The following is a 26767-nucleotide window of genomic DNA, read 5'->3' on the forward strand; positions in this document are numbered from 1 at the left end:
GGTTACTGATATAAATTTCTTATTTTAAGAAATATAAATGTAAATACAGATCCATCTTTTGGATGAATAATGAATACACGTGCATGTTATATATAGTGCGCATGTACTCATATTACAAGTATATAAAAAGCGGCCAAATTCCTCTGTTTTACTTTTATTTAAGCTAAATGATAACTTAGGCGAAAATTTATGACTAATAGATAGATTAACTCAAAAAAAGATGATGAAATAGGAAAAAATAAGCAATCCAAAAGTCGTTAGTAACAGATGCGGTGATATTTTAAATTCAAAAACTTAAACAAAAGAAAAAAATAGAACTATATTGGAATGTATTGAAGGAGAAGCTTTTGTTATTGTTTTTTTAATTTTTTTAATATTGTTATCTGTTGCTAATGTATTTTTTAGATTTTTTTTCTTCGGAATGTTTTAACATAATATTTCTAATCTACTAATCATTTAAACTCATTATTTAGCTAAATTAGAAATACTAAAAAAAGAGATTTTGCTATAGAGACTTTTTATAATAGTGTGAATGATCAAAACAATAATATAATATGAATAATTATAACAACTCGTAATACTATCTTATTACGACAATGAGTATCCTTAGGACAAAGACATTTTTGTTTTGTTGTTGGAAACATTGGAAAGGTTTGGTGAAGAAGTTTTACAGCGGTCTCAATGTAATTAAAAAGAGACCTTTGCTTAGCATGTTTGACTGCGAGATGCGGGTAATCTGATTTTTGACTGTAAAAAATGAAAGTGAACGAATATTCATCGCCAATTTCCGTATTACTGGTACCAATAACAGGCTCTTCTTCCGTTTTTTTGTCATACACATCTGTGCATCCTTCCAAAAATCTTGAGCGCCAATGATAAATCATTTGAATGCTCATACATTTTTTCCATAAAACTTCTGTTAATTGATGGGGACTTTTACTGTTATTTTTTTTGCCGTCAAAAATCGAATGACCGCTCGCATCTCACAATGGGAGACACTGAACAAAGGTCTCTCCATGATTGCAGAAAGCATATTTATAACAGTTGTAAAATTGCATTCTAACATACCATTCCAAAAAAGGTTCTAACGCCTCAAGGGTTCGCTCTTTGTCGCTTCTTTAGAAACAAAAAATAGGCAAAAATATTTTATATCTATAACTTAGATTTTTTTTGTATATGTTGAAAGTGCGAGAGGTGAGAGAGGTGCTTAATACTATAAATATATCTATATATAAAACAAATATGTGTATCTGTGTATGCTTATCTTATATGTAAATAAATTGTTAGTAAAAGTTTTCACTCAAATATATGATTGTTAATCCATGCGCTATATAATGCAAATGCTATAGACATCTAACAATGAAATATAAAATGGGTATGAAATAAGTCAATTTTTAATAAATTATTTAAAAATTGTAAAGTTTTTGGGGCACATTATTGATTATAATAATTTTACTATAAATAACATTTTTTAAGAGATAAAACAATAATTAATTTTTTTATATTTTTATATTATTTTATTATTATTACTATCAATTATATTTTACTCTTTCTAATAATTTTTTTAATTTATAAATATATATGTTTTTATTTTCTTTTCTAATCAATGTGTATATTTTTTAGCATACAGACGCTTTGTAAGAAGACGGAGAAGTAGTGGTGGAATACTAATTTGGTGAATAAGAGTACACTAGGGATTTATGTGCATCTTGGATCTCGGCATCTAGATTTATCTAGAAATTTTGCCTTGTGTTTATCAGCAGTCTCTTCCATTGAATCCAATATACAAGAGACACATTCTGCAGACACAATGGAAAGAATACATACTACAAACTATGTTTCATATGGAATAAACAATGCGTCATTTATGAGAGGAAAAAATTTCATCCAATCTGTTTGGAATCGGTACACTGGTGGAAATTTTTTAAGAAGACCATCTATGTTTTTATCGAGAATGAGTAATCCATTGTCTGTAACACTCGTAAATGATGATCTAATAAGACCTGCGTCTGAGTTAATGGAAAAATCGAGCATGCAAGAGGAAACGTCTATTGATATTAAACGACGCATAAACAAGCTTATTTATAAAACTATGCTGCTGCAACCCGTTACAAGAGTCGATCCGTCTATCAAAGTCGATCGCCCGAATATATTGTCCTTCGACTTTGGCGATATTAACAAAATGCACGACGAAGATCTAATCATAGAAAATTTTACACATATAAATATAATGAACTCTGTCGTGGGTAAAGATGAAAGCACAATAGAATCTCATTCTGTGTCGAACGTTCATGAGAACGAAAAGTTAAATAATATAAGTAATAATTCTTGTCCTACAGAAATTTCTTTACAAAAATCTACAGATACCGATAAAGACACCTCAGATATGGACAAGGAATTTATCTCGAATGACGTTGATATTAACATAGACGCAAAGTCTTTTTTTATAGTATCTCATTCGGATGTACCTGAACTTGTACAACCAATCAAGACAACTCCAATATCGGCACGTTGGTCCGTCATATGTCAAGACGTTTGGAACCGTCTGACTAATCGATTTTACGATTTTAAAATGAATTCTATGAATTCAGAAATGTCTGTCAAGCGACCGTCATATTTATCAAAGCGATTCTGCCGAAGAAGGGCCAACGCCATTGCAATGGGCAGAGGTCGTGGTAGAGCAAGATGTCAACTCAGACGTTCTGGAGTGAGTCAAACTAGACATCGGAAGGAACGCACAAAGCACGATCTCACTATGATCATTAAACTGGATTACGAGCTTTATGAAAACGACGAGATACAATATTATACAAAACCTACATTGAATGATAAATCTGCTAACTTGGACGATGTAGATGGTTACGATGTTCCAGATGGTGCTCTCTTTATGAAACGGACTAGTCCTGTAATATTAAGTTCTTCCGATGTAACGCCTACGAAACGAAAACCACAGATGCCTAAGAACCAGGAAATAGTGAAACATCCGACTAGAATGCGTTATGTCGATTCTTCGACAAAGAGTACTAAAGACTGTGAAACGTCTGATATAGAGAAAAATTTATGTCAATTGCAAGCGACTTCTGTCGATTCGGAAGTGGAGGAATATACGAGTGGATATGATACTATTGAGTTTTGGATGAAGACCAACGAGGATTGTAGCACTAAAAAATATGATACACATAACAATTCATTCCGAGGGCGGTTTTTATCGGAGTCTTCTGTCGATTCTGATGATAGTTTTATAATTTTCGAAAACGAATCTCCGAAGAATCAAGAAGTGAAATATCCAAGAGTACGTTATGTAGTTGATCCTCTAACAAAGATTAACAGTTACCACAAGGATTCTAATAGTAAAACATCTAATATACAAAAGAATACATTACGATCGCGTTTATTGTCGGAGAGTTCTTCCGCCGATTCTGAAGATAGTTTTGTAGTTTTTGAAACCAGCAACGATGAATCGTCCAAAGAAGGAGCAGAAGATCCGATCGGAATACATGATGTATCTAATTTTTCGACAAAAATCAACGATTATTTCAAGGATTATAATAGCAAGCTATATATGCACGAAGATTCGTTACAATTTTCAGAAAATTCCGAAGATAACGAAGATACTGAAGATAATTTCTGCATAGTATTCAACACTAAATTAGAAGAGAATTGCACAACCGATAATTTTGATTATATTAAAACGAGCACCCCCACAGCATTAAACAGCTTAATAGAAGACGAATCAACAATTGAAAATAATGAAGACAGCGAGGAATCAATAAATAAAATACAAATGAAGAAGGTAATTAAGAGTTTTTAATTGTTACACTCACCATCTTGGACTGCGATGTCAAAAATATTTTTGTTTACTGTAAAATGATTAATTAATAATAGAGACTATTAAAATTTTTTTGTTAAAGCAATTTTATTGGTGACATGCATTATGTATATTGCAGAAATTATTTGTACAAATTTTCTTGTCATTGTTTTTCTTTGATGTCATAATTAAAGTTGATTGATATTTAATTAGAGAATTTTTTAATTATATTTTTATCTCTTATCAATACGACTGTATACAATAGTTGACAAGTAAGTTTAAGAATTAACTATAAGAATCCAACTTGAGTTAATTTAGAATTGACTGTGTTAAATAAATTAGGCAATTGATTGATATTGTATATAAGATATTTCTTCAGAGTCTTATTTAGATGCAAATTATACATATATTGACAACAAATTTTAGAGTTTGATTTCTATTTCAGGTGAGTTTTGCTCCGACTCCAATCGTACACGTCATGATAACATGGAATTACGCATATCGAGCAGCTCGGAAAGGTCAATGGGAAGAAATGGCACGGGATAACGAAAGATTTAAAGGACGTATAAATTCCATCGCGGCTGTCCTTAATCCAATTTTGACAAGTAAACATCGCTCTAAAGTTTGGCAGGAACGATTCGTTTTTCAAGAATAATTTATCCTTTTAACAATGTAAAGTAATTTGTAATAGAGAACGAGGAAGAGAAAGGAGTAAGAGAGAGATACAAAGAATAATGGTTGTATCGTATCATATTCTAATGTAATGCATGATACAATCTTTTTTCATAGCTCTCTCTCGTTTTCTCTATATTCTCTACTATAAATTATCTCTTATATTGTTACATAAGATATAGGAAATAATGCATAATTAGATAATTGTATTGTTTAAGTAGTAGAATGTAAGATAAAAGTTAAATTAATATCTTCGAAATGCAGAAAATGGCTGTGAACATTATTACAAAGAAATCGTTTTTAGTGTATGGCTGAGATATATGGCGTGTCCAATATGATATGTTTTCTCAATTTTAATTAAAATAATAATCACGCTATTAATTTTATAATATTCTTTACAAAAGGGAAATCAACTAAGTGAATCGGAACCGATGCGAAAATTCTTTCCTTTCAAATCTCATTTATTACGTACAATAAATAATATACATTGATGACTATAATTCAAATTCTAGTTAGTAGTAGAAAATTATATTAATGGAATTTTGTAATACTCTCTCTCTCTCTTTTGAGGCTGAAAATACACATATAAAAATAGATTATTAAATGAAAAAAAGAGAAAATGTATGACAAAATACAAGTAAAATTGCACATCACACTTAACAAATTTAATATAATGTTAAATGATATTTTTTTCCTTAAATTTTTTTCATTAATATATTTATATTTTACTATAATTTTTATTTTTTTCACTATTTAAAAAAACGAATTATATGAGAATTAAATATAAAAGGTAATGACACACAATAAATGATACTTGAAACGAAAGAATTTGTATATCTCTTTAATCCACTTGTGGATATTCAATATTAGAACCTTCTACTTTATCATTATTTTTACATCTAAAAAGTTTTCGATTATCTTATTGAAAATGGAGTTTAATAGAAAAATATGCTGCTAATTAGTTAAAAATTCTATTTTTTGTGATACCATAATTACATTAAGAATTTTCAAGTTATAATGGTATGTAACTAAACTAATTTTTAGCACAATCAAATATAATGAAATATAACAAGAGTATGGTTTAAACATAACATATTGGACACAAGTTACTAAATATTTTTACTTAAAATTCTTAATGGATTAGAGGATGTATTAATTAAAAGATGATTATACATATGTCTCTGCCATCGTTTAAATAAGTAAACATTGTATAATAGTTGTAATATAAAAATTCCAAAATACATTCATATTTTTTCAAAATAGTAAAACGTGCAACATCTACTCTTAATTCATTAGAACAATAAATAAATTTTATCTACTTTTAAGACTTTACAAACAAATTGTAAGAATTTATGTTCACATGCATTTCCAAATCATTTTTTGTTATGTCATAACTTTTATAACTTCGTTTTTTTCTAACATTAACTTGCATGTATAAGAATTTTGAATACGTTCATTTCAGAAACAAAAAAATTAATTAAAATTATAATAAAATTGAAGTATAATGAGCATGCAAGAAAATTTAAGTAAAAAATGTCATTTAATGTCTTTTATAATTTTCAAATTCGTGTATTTTATTATATTCTTATTCTTTATTATATTCTTTTTTTCCATTTATTATTAAATAATTGAATTTAAAAAAAAATTGTTTATTGAAAAATTTTACCCAGATATTTTGTAGAAATATATTTTCATATATGTGATGGATTGTTGTAAGCGGAATAATAATAGCAATCAGAACTATTATTCAATGAATTTATCAATATATGTTGCACATATTTCAAAAATATTTACAGTTTATTAGTGCAATTATTTTTTGTACAATGCATTAATTAGATCACTTTGAACCATAGTCGTCAATGTATATTATGTAACAATGTATATATAATGTCACATACACAGAAAAGTTCGTATATAATATATAATTTGTACGTCGGAAGTTACAAAATTATCGACAGACAAGTTTTAAAACTTGATAGGATTTATCAAAAATGTATATTACGGATATTTTTATTTGTGATTGTATATACACACACACATTTTCACATACATACATTTCATATGCATACATACATTTTCACACATATATACTTTCATCTTATTTTTATTCTCTAGGTGTAATAAAAGTAGTTAGTTAAGACAATTTTATCACGAATAAAGAGTTTTCGTGACAAACCTTATCAATATCCATTATTTCCTTTGATTTTGAATTTTTTAATAATTTTTTAACATTTTTGTAATATCTTTTTTCAACATTTTTAAAGAAATTATTGACTGTATACATATTATTATTAAATGTAATAATTTTATCGAGTGTGCAACTGATAAATAAATGTCTAAATTTTGTATTTTTTTTAAAGATATATGTATTTTATAATAAAGAATTCTAATCGCAGTAATATATTTTATATGATATTGCTGCAGTGTATTTTGAAAGTTCGCGCCAAATTCATGGCTACCAAGTATACCTCTTGTGAAATCATGCTAATCTAATATCGAGCCAGCGTATCAAAGCTTGGAAATTCACATCTTGAAATCTGCGTTGGCAGCTTACTTCAGTTCATTTAACCTCTTATCGAAATATAGTTGCCTGTTAATATGCCGATTTATCGGCAGCGTGCGCTTTCTCAAATTCTCACGATAAAGAGCGGCCCGATAATTAATAGTCAATCATTTTTTTTGGATAATGAAAGCAGAAAAATAAATAATCTATTATTTATATTAATTATTGTACTAAGAATAATTATGTTAATTGAATTAAAAATTATACATTTAAAATATCTTTATATAAATCCGTTCATAAAATATTTTTCAGAAAAATGTTTTCACAATAGTTTTATATTAATAATAAATGAATGAATATATTTGTAACACGAACATTCATTATACAATAAAGCTTTAAAACTCAAAAATGTACACACTTATATTTATTGATAAATTATTATTGATTTAGAAATATATACTTTAAAATTCGCGCCACTTTGAAAGTTTACATTAACCTCTTCTAAATCATGTTCTTCTAATAGCATGAAGTTAGTTTCATTTGCAACTAGTTTCAGTGTGATTACTTCTTCCGAATTATGTTCTCGCGCGAAATTTAAATCGGAGTTTACGCGGTGTTACCTCTTACCGAAATATATTCGCCTATTAACTCTGATGATTTTTCGAAAGTCAAAAGACGAATATTGCAATTTTCGCTTTTAGAGATACAAGCACCGGGCATCTTTGTAAATGCATAATTCTCGACTTATATAAAAATCTGATTATTTCCATTTTTTAAAATCAATCTATTTCAGAAGAAAATATGAACTTTTTTTTTTTACAAAAAGATTATGAATATATTATTTTTGCATTGTATGTGTGCCGTGTATCTAACTTAATAAATATTTTATTGTATATAATATATATTTACGTGAAAAATAATATATATACATACATTGCAATTAAATGAAAAGCAGAAAAAAGGAAATCTTTATATCCAATTAGTATTCTTATCATTAGCAAAAGCTTTATTTCCTGTATAATGAGTTCTTGTTTATTCGCGCAATCTGTTTAAAGCGAAAGAATAAATATTATATATGTAAATAAAATTTGTTTACACTTGTGATAATTAAGATCAGTTTGTTCATTAAGTATTTTATAATACACAATTAAAATATATATATATATATATATATATATATATATAAATATAACACATAATTAAAATTTATATATAAATATCTTATATGTTTTTAGCGTTAAATTTTTTCTACATTTATATTGATATATTTTATACACACTTATATTATTTGTTACTTTTTATAATAATGATTTCTTTCTTCTCTCATATATAATATTTCTTCATTTATTTCACAATTTAATGCTCCATTGTATGCATTTATAAATTATTTTATACAGTATTGTAAATACAATTTTTAGATACATTGATTTAATTTTTCCCGCAATTGTCTATCATTTTGTCTACACACTCACTTATAATAATTACTTACGCATTGAGAAATTTCTCATAACGTAACAATAAGAAATAATAATAGGACCAGAATTATGTCAAGGGCAAGTTACATGATTACGCACTTGCGTTACCGATCTTACGATCGCTAGAATCAGTATATAATTATGTAAAGGAACATTTATTGATTTTAAGGGATTAGTCTATGAATTTTTAAGACAATTAATTAATGAGCGCTTCGCCTAGAAAACGGCACACCTTGCTCCCGTTAGACGTGATTCGACCCGAAAATGCGATAACATTGTTTCGCGAGAGTCAAGTTGCCGCGTGCTAACAGAAAGCGAACAGGAAGAGGATGGGCATGGCTTTAATTGACAGGGCCGAGTAGACAGACAGGTCTTCATCGCGGACTGTTGCAACGAACGCGTTATGCACCGTTGGATCGGCTTAGCACATTTACACGTTTATTGTGAAAAAGCGGTGTGACGAAGCGCGTCGTTAGATCCTAGTAATTTCAACTATAGAAATATTCATTGCGACTTGGTCAATTTCCATATAATGTAATCTGTTTGATATTTGTTATGATATATCACGATTTTTATCCATTACGCTGAATAAAATATATATGTACACACACATTTATATATATATATAGCGTATATAAACTTATTTTATTTACCGCAAATTTTTAAATTCTAACATTTAACTTTTTTAATCTAAATTTATTATCTCTATCGTATAAGTAGTTTATTCATTTAATTTACATTTTAAGATATTGAACGACTTAGAATAACGTGATTAATTTATTGAATAATCATTGCAGAAACAGCATCTTTACTTGCACTTTCACGTGGAAAGTTTTTTAAAAAAGTTTGCTGTTACTTTCTCGCCTATCATCTACAACGGCTGTTATAGTTAAATTCAGTTTCTCCTCGATGCATTCGAGTAACAATGGATTTAGCATCGTTCTTCTAGATTCTAGATGACATAAGCATATTTATAATACATTATAAGGATACTATATATTATATTAATGATAAAGATTATTTAAAAAACCTATTGTTTTACAATTTGGCAATTTACTCTGTAAAAAATATTTCATTACTTAAATTAAATTTGTATAACATTATAGCTGATTGTCTCGATATATAATCTCGTTAAGTGTGTGTTCTCCATAAATATAAAGACTTAATTTTACCCGATATCCAGATTTAATTTCAAATGCGTCATACATGGAGAACACACGTGTTTACGAGAGATCGTTGTTTTTTTATTTTTCTTCTTTATTATACGGGACTTCTCTGTGGATTATTCCATACGATCTGCTTTCACCTCTTCACGCTGACCGGACTACATGCGAGTAGATGCGATATTGTCGTACAAGGCAATAAAATGAAATTCCAATTTAGACCTAATGTGGGATAATTCTTGTAAATTCTCGCAAATTCACAAAGTACTATGATTTAATGATATTTGGCGGAGGAGAAAGTATAACAAAAATACATTTTGTCGAGATATCTTTCTTTTAATAGCGCAACGAATTGTTTAATTAGCAATTAACTTTATCCATATAGCATCACACTATTATTTTCTCTTAACTAAAAAATTATGTTTTTTTTTCTATTTAATGGAGCACGTGACTTTGGAATGCTGAAATATTCAGCTATGAAAGAGTGCTTTCAGAAAGAAAACATCAGCTATAATTATATAAACAGCAGTATTTTAAGTAAAAATTTACATACATATTTGCATTTTTAATTTACATATTATTATTATAAATATTATTCTTTCTTTTATAAATACGACATATAACAGATATTACTATGTTATTTCGCGAAACTTTCCCGATGTATCTTTCCACTGCGCCATATCTTTACAACTGACATTTTGAGCGGTAACATATATAATTCTTACAATCTTACATAAGCTAAGTCCCAATTAATTATGTTCAATAACAGTATTGGATTTTCCTCCTAGAAGAGTATTTTTCTGCGACTCGCTCGCATAATCATTTTAAATGAGATACAAGTTAAATACAACGTCCATACTGGTGAAAATCATATGTGAGGTAATTGAGGAAGTTAACCCATTAAAAAGTCTATAATTTTGTTAGAATTTCATTGTAATTACAACATGAAAAGAGAAAAAATTTAGTCAAATCACACAATTGTATTTCTATTTTTTAAAGCTCTTAGATCAATATCATTAGATAAATATTTCCTTATAATTTTCTATTCTCTACTATTCACTTTTTTTTTTACTTTGACAGATAAATATAGCAGAATAAAAACTATTTTTTATGCGTGTAATAATTCCTGTGTGTGAAAATCAACCTACAAACTTTCTCCAATTTGACTACATCTCAAATTATCATTAGGCGTTGATCGTTGTATACTCTCCAGAACCGTGCCTAGTTTGCCGGCCGTTGTCCCGCAATCTCGACGCACAATATCGCCCCAATTGAGTTCCGCCGGTTTTGTAACGATTACATCATTTGCGCATCCGGCGCGGATGTACGATTTGCCAGAATTATTTCTTTTCTCTTACGATAAATGATTTTCTCTCTCGGTCTATATATCATATAACACGCAATTGTAGTTTCTATCTGATATAGAAATACTAAAAATATTCGTATTCTTTTGCCAATTTAATTTTTAAAGTTTACACAACTATTTGTTTCACAGACAAACTATAGAAATGAAATGGATTCTACTTCGACGAAAATAATGCAAAGTAAATATTTAACGCAATCTCTTATTTTTCAATGTCGAATACATTTATAATCGACTTTCTATATCAAGAGTACGAAATATTCTTAGAGTTTTCGAAAAAACACAATAAAATCCACAATTATTGTTATATGATGCCCGATTTTTCCCCTCTCACTACGAAATTAATAATGTAAACGACGTTGCGCTCGAGCGAAAACAAAAGCTAATGCTTAGGCGAAGATGAGTCGCGACTGCGGCCAAGTTTGTCGCACTAGCTAAGGCGGCGGTAGCTAAGATGTACATACACTAATACAATAGCTACAGTCGAGTCACCAAGTGGTGAATCTTGATTCCGCCACAATGCAAGCGGCGGAGTTGATCCAAGCGACGTCTTCGGTGCAAGACGAAGTTGCCATCAAGGCGTCCATCGCTGCGACGGCCGCAATCTAAGCCGCCCCGATGATCTCTCATTGTCAGTGAGAATATCACTCAGAAAACGGCAGCTTCTTATACTCTAGAACCAATAAGCTGGATCCGAGAATTACATCCTTTGAGTCGACCATGCAGTGCAAGCGAATTCTCTTAATGACGTGAGGGATGGAATTATCGTCGGTTTAGGCGATACGATGGCGATCCATGTCGAAGTGAAATTATTTGTAGTAACAGTCAAGTTCATCCAAGCAACGAGATAAAATCTGTAACAAATTTTATTTCACTATAATCAAATTAACAGTAAAAATAAAACGAATATAAGAAAACTTATTGAAATAATCGGCATCAAGCCTGACGGACTAGACGTTGCTAAAAGCGCGACTGTCATTGAGTCGGCGATATCTAACGATATCAACCCTCATCAAGCAACCTGCATCACCAAACGTCGGAGCAAGGGCTAACACCGCAGGCGCGCTTGCAAATCATCGACAAGGCCGAGAACTTCGTGGCGAATTTCGCAGGATCGCGTTGTTGGAAATTATCGACAAGACCGAGAATTTCGTGGCGATCGTCATCACCAAGACGGCAAAGGCCGTAGAGGCCACGGTGTGGCCGCGACCACTCGCATCGCCGCCTCCAAGGTCTTCAGCAAGGAGTCGGCAGTCGAGGCCAAGGCCAACGCCGCTTCCATCATCGCCGAAGCTGCCCTCATCACGGCTAGTAACGTCCATTCGTCAAGTTCGAGGCTAGCGTTGACTTGAGTAACCACGCTCCGATACCGCTGCTGCTACCGAGACCAAGGCCATAGCCAGCGACGCTGGTTTTTCCGCTAAGATTGCGGTCTATAGTTGGACTAACAAGGGACATGTCACAACTGTCCGGAACCGATTTGATTCTCCTTGAAATATGTTGTTAAATACACAAATCTAAAAGACACGTATTTTTTTATACGTGCGCAATTTGAGTTTTAAGGGGTGAAACACCCCTTTAAAGAATAACGGTATTTTTCTTTAGGATCAAATATCTGCTAAACTATAAGAGATATAAAGAAAAAACGTACAACAAATTTTAATGGCTTGAAGAGTACTTTAAAGTTATATGAACAAAAATTTTTTTTTTTTTTTTTTTTTTTAAAAAACCCTCACCACCTAATTTTTTTTTTCAAAATTAAAAATTTTGTTTTACCTAATTTAAAGCTTATTTTTTTCCAAATTCAACCATGTGTAATAAAGTTATGTTACGAAATATCATTTTCGAAAATTAATTATAAACGCTCCCGTATATACGCTCATCCGTGCTATGTGCGTAAGTAATTACCGTCGAACAATAAAATATATAAAAAATGTTTTTGTATAATTCTTATTTATGTTTTCTATGTATTTATAACTGCGTATTGTGTATATTTAGATTTAAAAAAAAATTTTTAAATATAATTAATAAGAATTTTTTAAATATACCCCCTGCTTTCTTATTATTTCTTTAATATTTAATTTCTTCTATAAAAATTAAAAACAATTATATTTTATAATAAAATTATTTTTTAATTGAATCTTGCGAATACCAATGTCGCAATATTTGGCATAAACAAATTTTATATCTTACGTTAAATGAATCATAAGATAAGATTATGTGTACGTGTTCCAGATAAGTTATAATTTTTACAATAAAATCTTTAATACGTTAAAATAAATAATAAAATAAGATTATGTGATGACGTATTTCTGATAAGTTAATATAAATTGTTCATGTAGCAGCATAATTCTCACAGTCGGTGTAGTCTTTTCGTTGTAATAATATCTGTGTAAACTGTTCTTTTATTGCAATAGAAAGCAAAATATAACATCTTTGAATATGATTATCAATCCGCTTAACGTTGTTAGACTTTTATTGGTGTCAATAAATTCAATATATTTAACAGAAACGCCAGTAACTGAAGCAGAAGTGGAATTAAAGGAAAACATTAAAAAAATATTACTGGATAGCGTTTTTCATTATAATGGGGTGGAAGTAACGGAAGAAATATATCTCGATTATGAAGAACCTTATAAATTACATAGTTTTGAAATAATTGAAGATGACGAAGAAGCATGGCATGAAGATAGTTTAAATTCTCATCCTCATTGTTCAAATGATGATACAAATTTTGATAGTTCTTATAAAAGACGAGCTGTTGAGTATTGGCGATTTCGGGACACTGATGAAAACAGTAATGACAGAAAAAGGAATCGTCCTCTAAGAGTAGTACAAAATAAATTTAGAAGAGTTTCATCTGAACGTCAGTTAAGGCGATGGGAAGAACAAATACAATCAGGTGGAAGTCGTACAGAAAAATTATCTTACATCTCCAAATTTACACATGATAAATTTACTGCAGCTGTCGAATCAGGATTCATGGTTCATGATATTGATTTAAAAAGATGGGCTTTACAAGCTCAAGAAGAAATAGGAAATTTAAATCCTATATTTAAAGCATCTCACAGTTGGATAGCAAGATTTAAGAAGTCTCACCGAATTGTTTCAAGAAAAGTTACGAAGTTTGTCACTAGAAGAACATTAGAAGATTCTGCTGATTTGCAAAAATCAGCTGATGATTTTCTGGAAACAGTAAAACCTCTTATTGAACAGTTTGGATCTGAAAATATTTACAATTCAGATCAAAGTGGTTTCCAATTGGAACTTCACTCTGGAAGATCATTGTCTAACCAGGGAGAAAAGAAAGTAGAACGTGTCGTGCAATCCATATCATCAACAACCCATTCATATACGATACAACCAATAATATCCTGTAATGGCAATTTGTTGTCCCCTTTATTTATTGTATTAAAAGAAGCTAATGGTAAATTTGGACCAAGAGTACAAGAAAATTTATTTAAAGCAGAAAATGTTATTGTAAAAGCATCGAAATCTGGTAAAATGACATCAGGTATTTTCCTTTTATAATTACTTTTTTTAACAACCTTATTTTATTTAACAATTTAATAAGAGTCATAAAAAAACTATTAAATTAACATTTATATTTTGTACAGATCATTTTAAAATGTGGTTAGAAGAAGCTTATTTCGCAAACATTGGTCCTAATAGCGTTCTTCTTATCGATTCATGGACTGGACATTGCCCCAATATGATTTCGGATTTAACACCTCCTGGAACACATATTACTACTATGATAATACCGAAAGGAACTACAGGGAAAATACAACCATTAGATGTTTATGGATTCAGAATTTGGAAAAATTTTGCTAAAAGATTTTCAGATGCGGTTTTACTGTTGGAAAGTAATATAAACTTACATGAACGAAATAATATAATAAAATTGCAATCTTTGATACATAATCAATTGTCATCCCCACGATATCAAAACTTATTTAAATATTCGTGGTTTAAAAGTGGTTATACGAATGAAAGACCAGACGAATTCGAAAATCCAGTACACTTTAGTTTAGACGAAACTTTAACAAAATGTGATATCGAAGGTTGCAATAATATAGCTGTAGTAAGATGTTCTTGGTGCAAGAAGTCATTATGTTTGAAACATTTTTTTGTCGAATATCATTATTGTAATGTGTATAATGAGTGAATAATATAAAATGCAAATACATTTTTAAAAAAATCTAAATATACACAATACACAGTTATAAATACATAGAAAACATAAATAAGAATTATACAAAAACATTTTTTATATATTTTATTGTTCGACGGTAATTACTTACGCACATAGCACGGATGAGCGTATATACGGGAGCGTTTATAATTAATTTTCGAAAATGATATTTCGTAACATAACTTTATTACACATGGTTGAATTTGGAAAAAAATAAGCTTTAAATTAGGTAAAACAAAATTTTTAATTTTGAAAAAAAAAATTAGGTGGTGAGGGTTTTTTAAAAAAAAAAAAAAAAAAAAAAATTTTTGTTCATATAACTTTAAAGTACTCTTCAAGCCATTAAAATTTGTTGTACGTTTTTTCTTTATATCTCTTATAGTTTAGCAGATATTTGATCCTAAAGAAAAATACCGTTATTCTTTAAAGGGGTGTTTCACCCCTTAAAACTCAAATTGCGCACGTATAAAAAAATACGTGTCTTTTAGATTTGTGTATTTAACAACATATTTCAAGGAGAATCAAATCGGTTCCGGACAGTTGTGACATGTCCCTTGTAAGAAGGCGAAATCACCGATCCGGTTCTCTGACCAAGATCGTCAGTGTCACCACGAGTTAAACAAAAATTGAGGTCATCAAGCTTACCACTGGGGTCCCCATGAAATCAACGGAGGTATATTTTCCATAAGGGTGGCATCATTCACAAGGGTGCCGGCAGCATCAGCAGCAAGTTGGGTAAACAAATTTTCGCATCCTCCGCTTCGGCGATGACGACAACTCGGTGCTGAGAGCGTGGTGAATGCACAAAAGATATCCGCCTCCAATGCTGCATTCCAATACACTTGCAGAAGAGTCTTTAAACAACAAATATTATCAATAAAATAGAAAAGAGAAAATTAATATAATAATTCTCTTAAAGAGAAAATTTTTTTGTATCAAATCGCACGCGATTTGATATAAAAATTTACGAAAAAATTGATTACAGACAGAAAATTGTGTAATAATAAAATTAAACTATCATAGCAGTTAAACTTATTTTTTTTCGAAGCATATAGCAGAGACATTTATGGCCAGATTTTTTTCAATTAATAATATATTTTTCAATTGTATTACAAAACGCGCATATATCACATAATCTTTTGTATGAGACATTCCATACAAAAAATAATAGAATACGTTTATTCATAAAACATTAGCATTCGAATAAAAAATTATACATTCGAGAGTTAATTCTACGCATGTGGTTTGAATGTATTATGCAACACGATAATATTGCCTAACATTTTCGCGTAATCTTACGTTACTTTGCAAAACATACGATTTATATTATACAAATAGGTCGCGCGCCTTTAAGTAATTTCTTTGCGCTAAAATGAATCAGCTGTTCACAGCTTTCCTAACGTTCGCGTTCACTCTAACATTTATGCTAATTGTAAGTCTTCCCAAGAAATCCATATTAAATGACACCTTAAAATTCGACTGTTACATAATTCGTTTCCAACCTGTTTCCAACCAAAAATTTTACGGTTACACAAATAGCCATCAAAAAGTTGACATAAAGTTGATGCGATTGATCAGCCGAGACTATCAACTAAGTAAAGTATTATTATAATAAATCGTAGAATGCAAATATATCAGGATATTTTTAGTGTAATGTAGTTTTACAAAAATCATAGTCATAATACTAGTTTTTTTATGGCCGGATTAGTGTATAATTACAGCCATCTCGTTAATTATTCATTGCAATAAATCGCAATTCAAATCAATTTTAAGCAGAATGCAGAATGCAAAATTCCATTAAATTTATCAACTTTTAAAGTGTTGCACAACTTATTTAGCAATTATAATTCCCGACATCTCTTTCGATATACGAGACGATGAGATTCCACAATGGTTCATAAAATTAAACTTGCGAATAATTTTTAGTGACATATACACGCGTTTTATCTTCATTAACGTATACATGAGATCCAAATTTTATATTAGAAAATAGCATTTTGTGGCATATGTATTCATATTTCAATAAATATTACGTCGTTATTGACTCCTCGTAATTGCTGAAAATGAACGGTATGAGTCCCCTATGTTATTATCCTAACGCGATAACTATTTTCTTGCACGTTACACACGCACAGAATCGCAACGTGCATGCACGCATCTTAACATATAGATTGTATGTGTTGTATTAAATTACAATCTGTTTTGTGGGAATCGGCGAATCTTTAGTACTAAAATAATATAATTATAGACCGCACACACACATGCACAGATATTAATTTTTAATTTATATATTTGTAGAAAGTGACTCATAGCCAGATGTCTTTCTACATCGTACAATTACGCGACGTTTTCATCAATACGAAACTCTGTATTAATTTTGACAAAATAAATGAGAACCTCGCGATGACACCGTAAAAAAAAATTGACGGATATTCGCGTCAAGATTTTCTAATGAATGAAGATGAAAATATCAACGCCCACTCATTAATCTCCGGAGAACGTGTTCACCGTGATTTCGCGATACGCGATAATAAGTAGTTGTTTGCCAATTAATCTCGCTTATATCATACATCTACATTTACGATCTATAAATCATATATGTTATCGATATACCTAATCTAAATAAATATACAGAATGCGTCGGCGTGAATTTAAAATAAGATAGAATAAGATAGCATTCAATATTTTACGTCGATTGAAGAATAAATTAATTTCTCACTTCAATTAAAATGTTTAATCATTGATTTTTTTACATGTATTCATTTATTTCCTTATACTTTTAATTCTTCTAACGGACAAATTGCATACTTATGAATAGAATATGATCACTCTAGGATGCATCCCTACCTATTTCTTCACAAGTGTGGACCTCGTGTGTTTATTCCTGTGATGTGTCTCTGGCACCACTCGAGCTCCGGTCGCAAGCGATTCTTCGGTAACTGGCGGTTCAAGAGGTGAGAGACTATGTTCATCAGGTGGGGATAACGGGGACCCCGCCCGATAGCCGGCTATAAAATGCCGCTACGGGAATCGGGCCCAACCAGTCTTAATCGAAACAAGAAGCTCCATTTTTTCCTTCCGCGCCTAAAGGAAAGGCCCCGGTGAATCAGTCGTGAATTTCTCGAGATCATGAAGCTCGTCGTCAGGTTTGCCTTGCTGTGCGTCGCGGTCGCCTTCGTCACCGCCGCAGGTATCACGGAACAAGAACGACCAAAAACTTTCCGGAGGCTGATACCCGCTGACGTTCTTCGTGGTAAGTGATGATATATCCTCGTCAATTGATTTATAAAAGAAGCTTTACAGAAGCCGCCTGTAAATTAATTCATTTTCAGTTAATATCACATTTTATCTACTTGTCAAATCTTTGAATCATATTATGATTAAATGTGCGATAAAATCAATCAGAAAAATCACAAGTCGCATTCAATTATATCAATAGAATATGATTATACATAAGTCTATTAGTGATAGAATAAGATATATAATACTGTAATCTTTCTTCTCTCTACTCAGTGAAAAATAGCTCCGAAGGGATCATAAAAAATATTTTTACCATGAAATATTTTTAATTATTGTTTGAAATAATAATGGATTTCAATATATATAATATGATATTAATATTATTTGATAATTTTGTAGAAAATGATATGTATTTGACAATACAATTTGTGTTAAAAATGCGAGCAAATAGTGTGATAAGTAATATGTTAATTTGTCGTCGAAAGAAAAGTTTAGGTCAGTGCGTTCTTTTTTTTCCATGCAAGAAAATTTAAAAATAATATAATACTATTTATGCAGATATATTATTATTTATGCAGAAAAAATACAGATAAATCGTAATTTACAAATGTCGTAACACGTTCTTTGAAATGTGTTTGTGAGATGAATAAGTATATGTTTACAAGTTAATTCTATTATTTATATATTAAGATTTGTTAAACATAAGATATATATTTTGATCAAGTTTATTAGTGCGTTTTTAAAATACAAAAATGGACCGCAAATAAAAATAATAAAAATTATACAATGTTCATACAAACGCGAAATTCTATAAAATAAATTAGCAATATAATTCTTTTCTTGAAAGCGTAACTAAATTTGAAAAAGGATGATCTCACACATCAATTGAGAGAGAAGCACTGTTAAGTATCTGGCCGAATTTCAAAGAACAGTGCATACGACCTACAAGTGGGACGATTGTCATTACTTTCAACCGGTCCTTGAAAGATACTCAACTGTCTTATGATGTCTAGTCACGCATTAAAATCACTGTCTCGGAATCTCGATGACATGCTAAAGTATCGCTAAAATCATTCGCGGGAAGAAAGAGAAAACAGCGTAATTTAAATCGATCATTTTTAAAACTCATTAATTCGAATCTATCATTTTTCTTCAAGATAAACAAAATAATACTCTAAAAAAATTCTACATTAAAGTAACGTGAAATATCTGAAATATTCAATATAGAATTTATTCAGATTCTCTTCGAAATTGATTCCATATTATAAATAGAAATAAAAATTACATTCAAACATTTTCTAAAGTAAAAAATATTTACAAAATTATATTTTCTAAAGGATATTGTGCAGCCAATTTAATTTTGTTCAAAAAGTAACTGTATAAATTGCGAATTCACTTTCGATCTCGAATCGAAGATCTTTACTATCGATATTCGGATACAAAAAAGTCACGGACAGTTTCTTATAATTACCGCAATCTCATGGATTCTAAGATAAGATTCTATAAATCCTTGCTTATTCTTCGCCCGTTTCCCCTCGTACTGACCTTGCTAGAGAATATCACTTTTTTTATTCCGTAATAACCGTCTCCTTCCGTATTTATCCATGCGTGTTTTTGATACGCGTAATTTCCGTGGTTTTTTTTATCTCGAGGGTGCGGTTCCTGATTCACACGATGTATCAGTGATATTTCATGGACAAGTCGAGAAAAATAGGAATCGCACATTACTCTCGGCGTCAAGATCACGAGATCGCGTGAAAGTTTCGTGTTGTAACCATCACCTTATGATCCCCTTACCGGATACCAGTTTTGCTCCGTTCCTTCTCCCTTGTCCAATATCATTTTCTTCTTTATACGATCTATATAGGGTGCAGCAATGGCCAATTTCTCTTTCTCGATATGAATGTATCGTTAAGAAGAGACCTTTAAGAGAGAACCTATTATGTTAAACATAATTATAACGTAATACAAAAATAATACACGTCAATATCACAATTTGAAAAAAATAAAGTTTAGTGTGATTTCAAATTGTAATGTGTTACTAGATGAATCCCATGATAGCTATGAAACATTTACCTACATTTACAATTTTGTTAGCAGATTATTTAAGTATTAAATTTCAAATTAATGTTATCTCTCGATTAATTAAGAAAATAGTATTATATACAAGCAATCTTTTATTCCATTATTTCAGAGAAATTGTCGTTTTAATGCGAGATTTTATAAATTATATTCTGTGATAAAAATGCGCGACCGCAAGCGATGATAAATCATAATTTGAGAGCTTCTCAGAGAGAAAATCCTTGATATTCGCATAGATGCGACATATTCCTTCTATCGATCTTTAATTACCGTGGCCTCGTTCTTTCCTATTTGTGAAGTAAAGACCCTGGATTTCCATGAATAATCGAATTACTCACGACGACGGAGAAAATTATGCGACCTCGTTGCTCGAATTGTAGCGAATGGCAGCATCACGTACTGGGTGTGGAAACTTACGAGAAAGATAGATCTCCTCGTTGGTCGCATCTTAGAAGGTTACAGATGTGCCCGAAGATTCTGCGTTGAATATGTAACACGAGTATAAGTCTCTCTCGACACTCCTTTAGTTCTCCTCCTGAAAAGATAACACAATGAACCTTTCATACATTCTTTATATGGTACACATATGTACGTGTATCTGTGCTATTATGGTTAAAAGAATTATACCGGAGAGTGAAATTGTGCGGTAACATTTCCTGCATACGTTTATCGCATACAAAGTATCATCGTTATTTGAAAGCGAAACGTCCGTGAAAACTAACAACCTCCGTCTAATCGCCAGAAATGACAACTGGTACGCGCGATGAAAGTACAGGCGAAATCAAGTACCATAAAATCGAAGAAAGATCGACTCGTTCACCTGCATCATGAGACTTTCGAAAAAAATTATTGAAGCGCCAAGAGAACCGTACGATTTCATAATATAATTACAAATTATAACTTTTCTCTTTTCTCGTTTATCCTATGTTAACTTCTTGATTGCCGAGTTAGATTCATTCTAGGAAGACATAGAATCTTTGCGAAAGATATCGACATTCTCTGTATTTTGAAATAATAGATATTTTCGCAATTATGTACAGGTAATTTCGATTTTTTTTAAATAATACTTCTGCGAATCTTCAATTCCACATGAGTTTCGAGAGTCATTATGGATTACGCTTCTTGCAAGTTCCGGTGAAAGTGTGTTTTAAAATTCTCTTAGGTTTCTTCTGCAATTATCGATTAGCTTTAATTTATATTTTTTTTAATTTTTCGTTTACAAATTTTAATTTATAAATTTTTTATAGAATTACGATGCGCTCTTTTGCTTCATCAAGTGTCCTTGTTTGCTATTTCATGTAGATTGATGAAACAGGCAAACCGCAACGATATATATTAGCGGTGCCGTAAATGCCGATCATGACTTTAATTAGTGTATCGATGACATTGAGAAAACGGTAACGAGAACACGTCATTATTTAAATTTCGCAAATAACATTCTGACTCGCGAGACAGAGGATTATATATATATATATATTATATATATATATATATATATATATATATTATATATATATATATATTTATATATATATATATATATATATATATATATATATATATAAACACACACAACTAGACATTCTGACGTCTTTGCAAAATGCGTAATTTTATATTGATTCTCGTCTTCGTCGAATATAAATATCGCACATATGGTAAATATGAGACAGCAAGAAATATCGCGATAACATGAATAAATTGTAATCAAAAATAGTTGTTTAATTATAAGTTTCCTAATCGATATTTCTGCATCAAATTCGTTTTTCATTATATTTTACTGAAAATTAATAAATTATTTGTCTAAATGTATCTCTCATAATTCTATACTTTAACCCTTTAATCAAAGAATTTTTTTAAGAAAGCTCTTTTGATTTCAAGATTGTCCTTGTGTTCTCTCGAGTTGTCAAGTAAAATTTCACGAGTGAATCATCGAAACAATCTCGAAGGGCTGATGTAACTGAGAAAATGTTAACTTAACAGGTCGACGCCCATTTACTCTCAACATTTGTCGTTGTCGCGTTGCGCAAAAGGTTGCAACCGACCGATCCGACGTGTGACAGTGAAAGTGTTTCTCCTTGAAGTTTCTAGCACAATCACTGCCGACGATGACGACGACGATAAGGAAAACTATATACATAGATGGGTATCGAGATTACAATCAAATTAGCCCCGTAATGCCGTCATCTATTGCACTCGTCATCGTCGTCGCACACGGTTCTATATCGAGGAAGTGAAATTTCCAACTGTCATTAACTGTATTGCAGATACGGACTTTTACTCGAAAATATAGGTCGTTAAACTCAGCAGGCAGTATTGTGTTCTGTTATATTGTTTCAAATAGAGAGATCACAATGTCGATACACGAGCATCGATTTTTATTCTACATGAAGAGAATTTTCTCTTAGAATTTACCCTGAAAATCATGGTAATCGTGGGACAATATTGGAAGAATTTTATATAGGAGTTTCTCTAATTAACATTTACAATAAAAAATATTAATAACGTATAGTAAATTTTATTATGTACATAGTAAAATTAATTAAACATATTTTATACCTTATTGTGGTAGATATTAATATTTTTATTGTAGTAAATATTAATTAGAGAAACTCTTATAAAATTCTTCCAATACCATATTGTCCCACGATTACCATGACTATCAGGGTAAATTCTAAGAAAAATTCTCTCTATGTAAAATAAAGTATTACTCGGTATAATTTTAATATCAGTAAACAGAGAGAAAGGGATTTTTTTATATAAAATTTTCGATCCGCATGCTTGATAAAAATATACAGAATAAGAAAAGCAGATTATTCTTCAAAAATATGTTCGCATATAATAAAAAAGATTATATATTAAAAAACGAAGATTCTTTTCATCAAGAGAAAAAAAAATTGATCTGAAATTGATAATTAAACGATTAGCCGTTAAGATAAATGTTACGAGTAGAAGATGTTGCATACGAAACATCTTCGATCGTTATCACCGACAATGATTAATTTCATTGCCTGTAATGTGCAATACTATATTAAGAGCTTTATTACATCTCTTCTCTCTCGGCTCTCTTATCTATCCCATCATTTAGATCGCTAATTAACGAGCAATATTATAGTGTGGCAAACATTAACACCGCTTAGGTCCGGCGCACACGGCGCATTAGAAAGTAGCGACACTTTTGGCGCGTAACGAGGTAATGAGATAATGTATGCACACGTGAGTGAGCGCATTATTAAGGAAATGCAATCACCGCGCGTTTCATCCGTTCGCCTTTTACTTTCATATGCATCATTGTCGGTGAAAATCGAGCGCGATTCGTTAAAAAAAGAATCCGTAAATTTTTCAGCAAATTCCTCTACAGATTTGCTTTATAGTTTTTCCTTAATTTTATCAATAATATAAATATTTCGCGCACTGCGTTCTGTCATAATAAACTCTAGATAATGAGAAGACGTCAATCTACTATTAATAAATCAGTCTAATATCCTAATATTCTCCATTTAATTTGTTGTCTTCTCTAATTAACATCTCCTAATCAAAATATCGCTACGCGTTGCAGACTTCCCTGGCATGTGCTTCGCGTCGACCAAGTGCGCGACCATCGAGCCGACGAAGACGTGGGAGCTGTCGCCGTTCTGCGGCCGTTCTACTTGCGTACCCGCTGATGACAATTCCGGACGTCTATTCGAGTTGGTAGAGGATTGTGGCCCGCTACCCAAAGCCAATCCTAAGTGCAAGCTGTCCGAGAAGACCAACAAGACTGCGAGTTTCCCCGATTGTTGTCCGATCTTCGAGTGCGAGGAGGGCGTTCAGCTCGAATATCCGGATATCCCGACCTTGCCACCGCCGACCGGAATAGAAGCGGAAACCGCAAATGCGCAGCCGGAGGAGGCACCGAAAGCCTAAATCGGTAGCGTCCCAGAAGCTACCCCGGGGAAGAAGGTTGCGGTGTAGCCTCCTCAATGCGATTAATCGGACCTGGATCATCTTAAATGTCGAAGAACACTGCCTGATCTACGAATAACGTGTCAAACATTCATTTGAGAATCTTCTTTTTCGAGAACACATCGAAATATGATTGCGTATATATAAATACATGAGATGTATTTAAATGAAATTCCTTGGATTGTTTCAACAATGCGGAACTAGTTAAGTCAGCTATTATTTAAAGAAAATGTAAATTGTCGCATAAATAAATAGCGAACGCTTAACTTTAGGTACCAGACATCTTTCATATCTCGATTATCTATGTAGCTATACTAATTGCTCGATTATAAATCATAGGATTGTGCAACATTTATACCGATACGAGGCCATACCGTGATACCGCTCACCGCCCAACGTGATCCGATTCCGTACACATGATCCAGATTAAGCTACTTAATTATTGTATACAAATTTCAGACCGCGCCTTTGCAAACCACGAGCACGATAAAAACTTTCGATGCACTCAATTTACCCTGATTTATTCGTTCTCACAATTTTATTGTAAAGCCCTTATAACTTGTCATATGCGCTCGTTATTAATTTTTTCTCATGTTCTATAACTGCTCGATCCTTGAGTACGTTTAATAACAAAAATAATTTCCACTCAAAAAATTACAAAAAAATAATACACAAAAAATATAAAAAAATATCAAAAACTAGTTATTCTAAGATTAAGATGCGGAGTTTATAAAAGAAATTCGGCGCAAGTTTAATTTTTCAATCAAAACTTGCCGAAAGAGATGCTACCTTGTGTTATACTATTTCAAACCAATTGCAAGAGCGGTCGAAAAGTTTTAGATATTTTCTTAATGCCTTCTAATGATACTTATAATCGGTAATGGCGCACCACTCTTTAGTTAAGTTGACTTAAGCCTTCCTTGGCATATGACAAATTTTTTTTATAGCAGAGTTTGGCATATGTATTGCAAATATGTGTGATTGTAATTATATGTGATTAAATTAATACTTATTTAATTCAGTCCGCGTTGCACTCTTTGTCCTTTGTTCGTTCTCAATTTTTTCTTGTTCTTATTTTCCATTTTCTTGTTCCAGTTTTCCATTTCCTCGCCTTCGCTCCTATTTCCTCGCTCTCATTTCATCTTTGAATCTAAAATCAACATAAAATTATATAATTCCATCAATAATTTGGAAAAATAATCTACATACATATATGTCAAAATCAAATTTTTAAAAGTGCTCCCAAATGCGTAGGCATAATTAAATATTTATTATAATTTATCTTTATAAATAATACATAATATGAGAATGTTTATGATTAAATATAAAATATGGCATTGCTTACAAAGTGTCTTTGAGATAAAAGATATGATTTTATGTAACTATATTCAATATAAAAAATCGCAGAACTTTTTAATAATAAAATTTGAAGAAAGAAACAGAAGAAAATTAACGGATTGAATAAAATAAAATATTGCCTTTTGTTTAATTTTGAGTTAAAGAAGAATGTTAATACCTACAAGCTTGCATACAAATTGCATAAAAATTAACAGAGTAAATTATAAATGCAACACGAAATTGAATACCGTGTATTTTTATATTTTAATATAAGTGCTCTTTTTTCTTTTTATTTTATGATTTTACGAATGACATTCAACATTTGGAAAACACGGATTTTAAATGTTTTATGCAACGATACTTCGAGGAAACGTAAGTGATGACTAACATCATAAAAGTAGGCGAGAAGCAAACAAAATTTTCAGTCTCTACCCAAATAAATCACGAAAGACCTACTTTCTCCCAGATATCTGTACTTCTCATCATTTCGAGTTTCGGTTTTAATTAAAAAGGATAAAAAAAGAAATATGTTTTAAAATCGAAATTAAATCGATTATGATCATTCAGATATATATGCATACAGATTCCTATATTATAATTAAATATTTGTTTTGTAATTCAAAATAGAGTTGTATAATTGTATGTAACGAATGACGCACATGTGATAACGCGAATGTTTATCTATTAAATCTACAAAAGACATAGATATAGTTATAATTATTTTCACATAACTTTTCTTCCAACTGTACAATAATATTAATAAAAATTAGAAATATAATCGACACACGATTGGTCGTATAAAATTAGAAAAATAAAATATAAAATATTGTATTAATAAAAATTAAAAATATAATATTAATAACATTAGAATAATATTAATTAGAGTTGCAATTTTATTTTATACTCTGCTACCCATCATTATGTAATTTTATATTTTTATCTATTTATATAAAAAAATATTTTATATAATTGCTTTGTACTCTAAA

At 30.8% G+C, this 26767-nt stretch overlaps 3 protein-coding genes and 1 long non-coding RNA gene across 4 annotated transcripts; 3 read left to right on the top strand and 1 right to left on the bottom strand.

Annotated features, from left to right (window-relative positions):
- The first annotated feature begins 1673 nt into the window (after window positions 1-1673).
- Window positions 1674-6660, top strand: PPP1R15 (Protein phosphatase 1 regulatory subunit 15). Its single transcript, XM_029318168.2, has 2 exons — window positions 1674-3793; window positions 4254-6660. The coding sequence occupies exons 1-2, from the start codon at window positions 1811-1813 to the stop codon at window positions 4461-4463; spliced, it is 2193 nt and encodes a 730-aa protein (XP_029174001.2). The 5' UTR covers window positions 1674-1810; the 3' UTR covers window positions 4464-6660.
- Window positions 6661-9510: 2850 nt separating this feature from the next.
- On the bottom strand, window positions 9511-20401 carry LOC146722891 (uncharacterized). Its single transcript, XR_014924869.1, has 4 exons — window positions 19965-20401; window positions 18027-18489; window positions 15825-16033; window positions 9511-11838 (listed from the first exon to the last, which is right to left on the bottom strand). It is a non-coding gene; the product is annotated as an uncharacterized LOC146722891 (long non-coding RNA).
- Window positions 13252-15466, top strand: LOC146722892 (uncharacterized). Its single transcript, XM_085483570.1, has 2 exons — window positions 13252-14498; window positions 14602-15466. The coding sequence occupies exons 1-2, from the start codon at window positions 13427-13429 to the stop codon at window positions 15150-15152; spliced, it is 1623 nt and encodes a 540-aa protein (XP_085339696.1). The 5' UTR covers window positions 13252-13426; the 3' UTR covers window positions 15153-15466.
- LOC114942741 (uncharacterized) lies at window positions 18185-25464 on the top strand. The gene is made up of 2 exons (XM_029318173.2): window positions 18185-18432; window positions 24058-25464. The coding sequence occupies exons 1-2, from the start codon at window positions 18309-18311 to the stop codon at window positions 24402-24404; spliced, it is 471 nt and encodes a 156-aa protein (XP_029174006.1). The 5' UTR covers window positions 18185-18308; the 3' UTR covers window positions 24405-25464.
- Window positions 25465-26767: the final 1303 nt, after the last annotated feature.

Source organism: Nylanderia fulva, unplaced genomic scaffold, assembly GCF_048542155.1.
Source record: "Nylanderia fulva isolate GAGA-0341 unplaced genomic scaffold, ASM4854215v1 Scaffold26, whole genome shotgun sequence".
Taxonomy (NCBI): domain Eukaryota; kingdom Metazoa; phylum Arthropoda; class Insecta; order Hymenoptera; family Formicidae; genus Nylanderia; species Nylanderia fulva.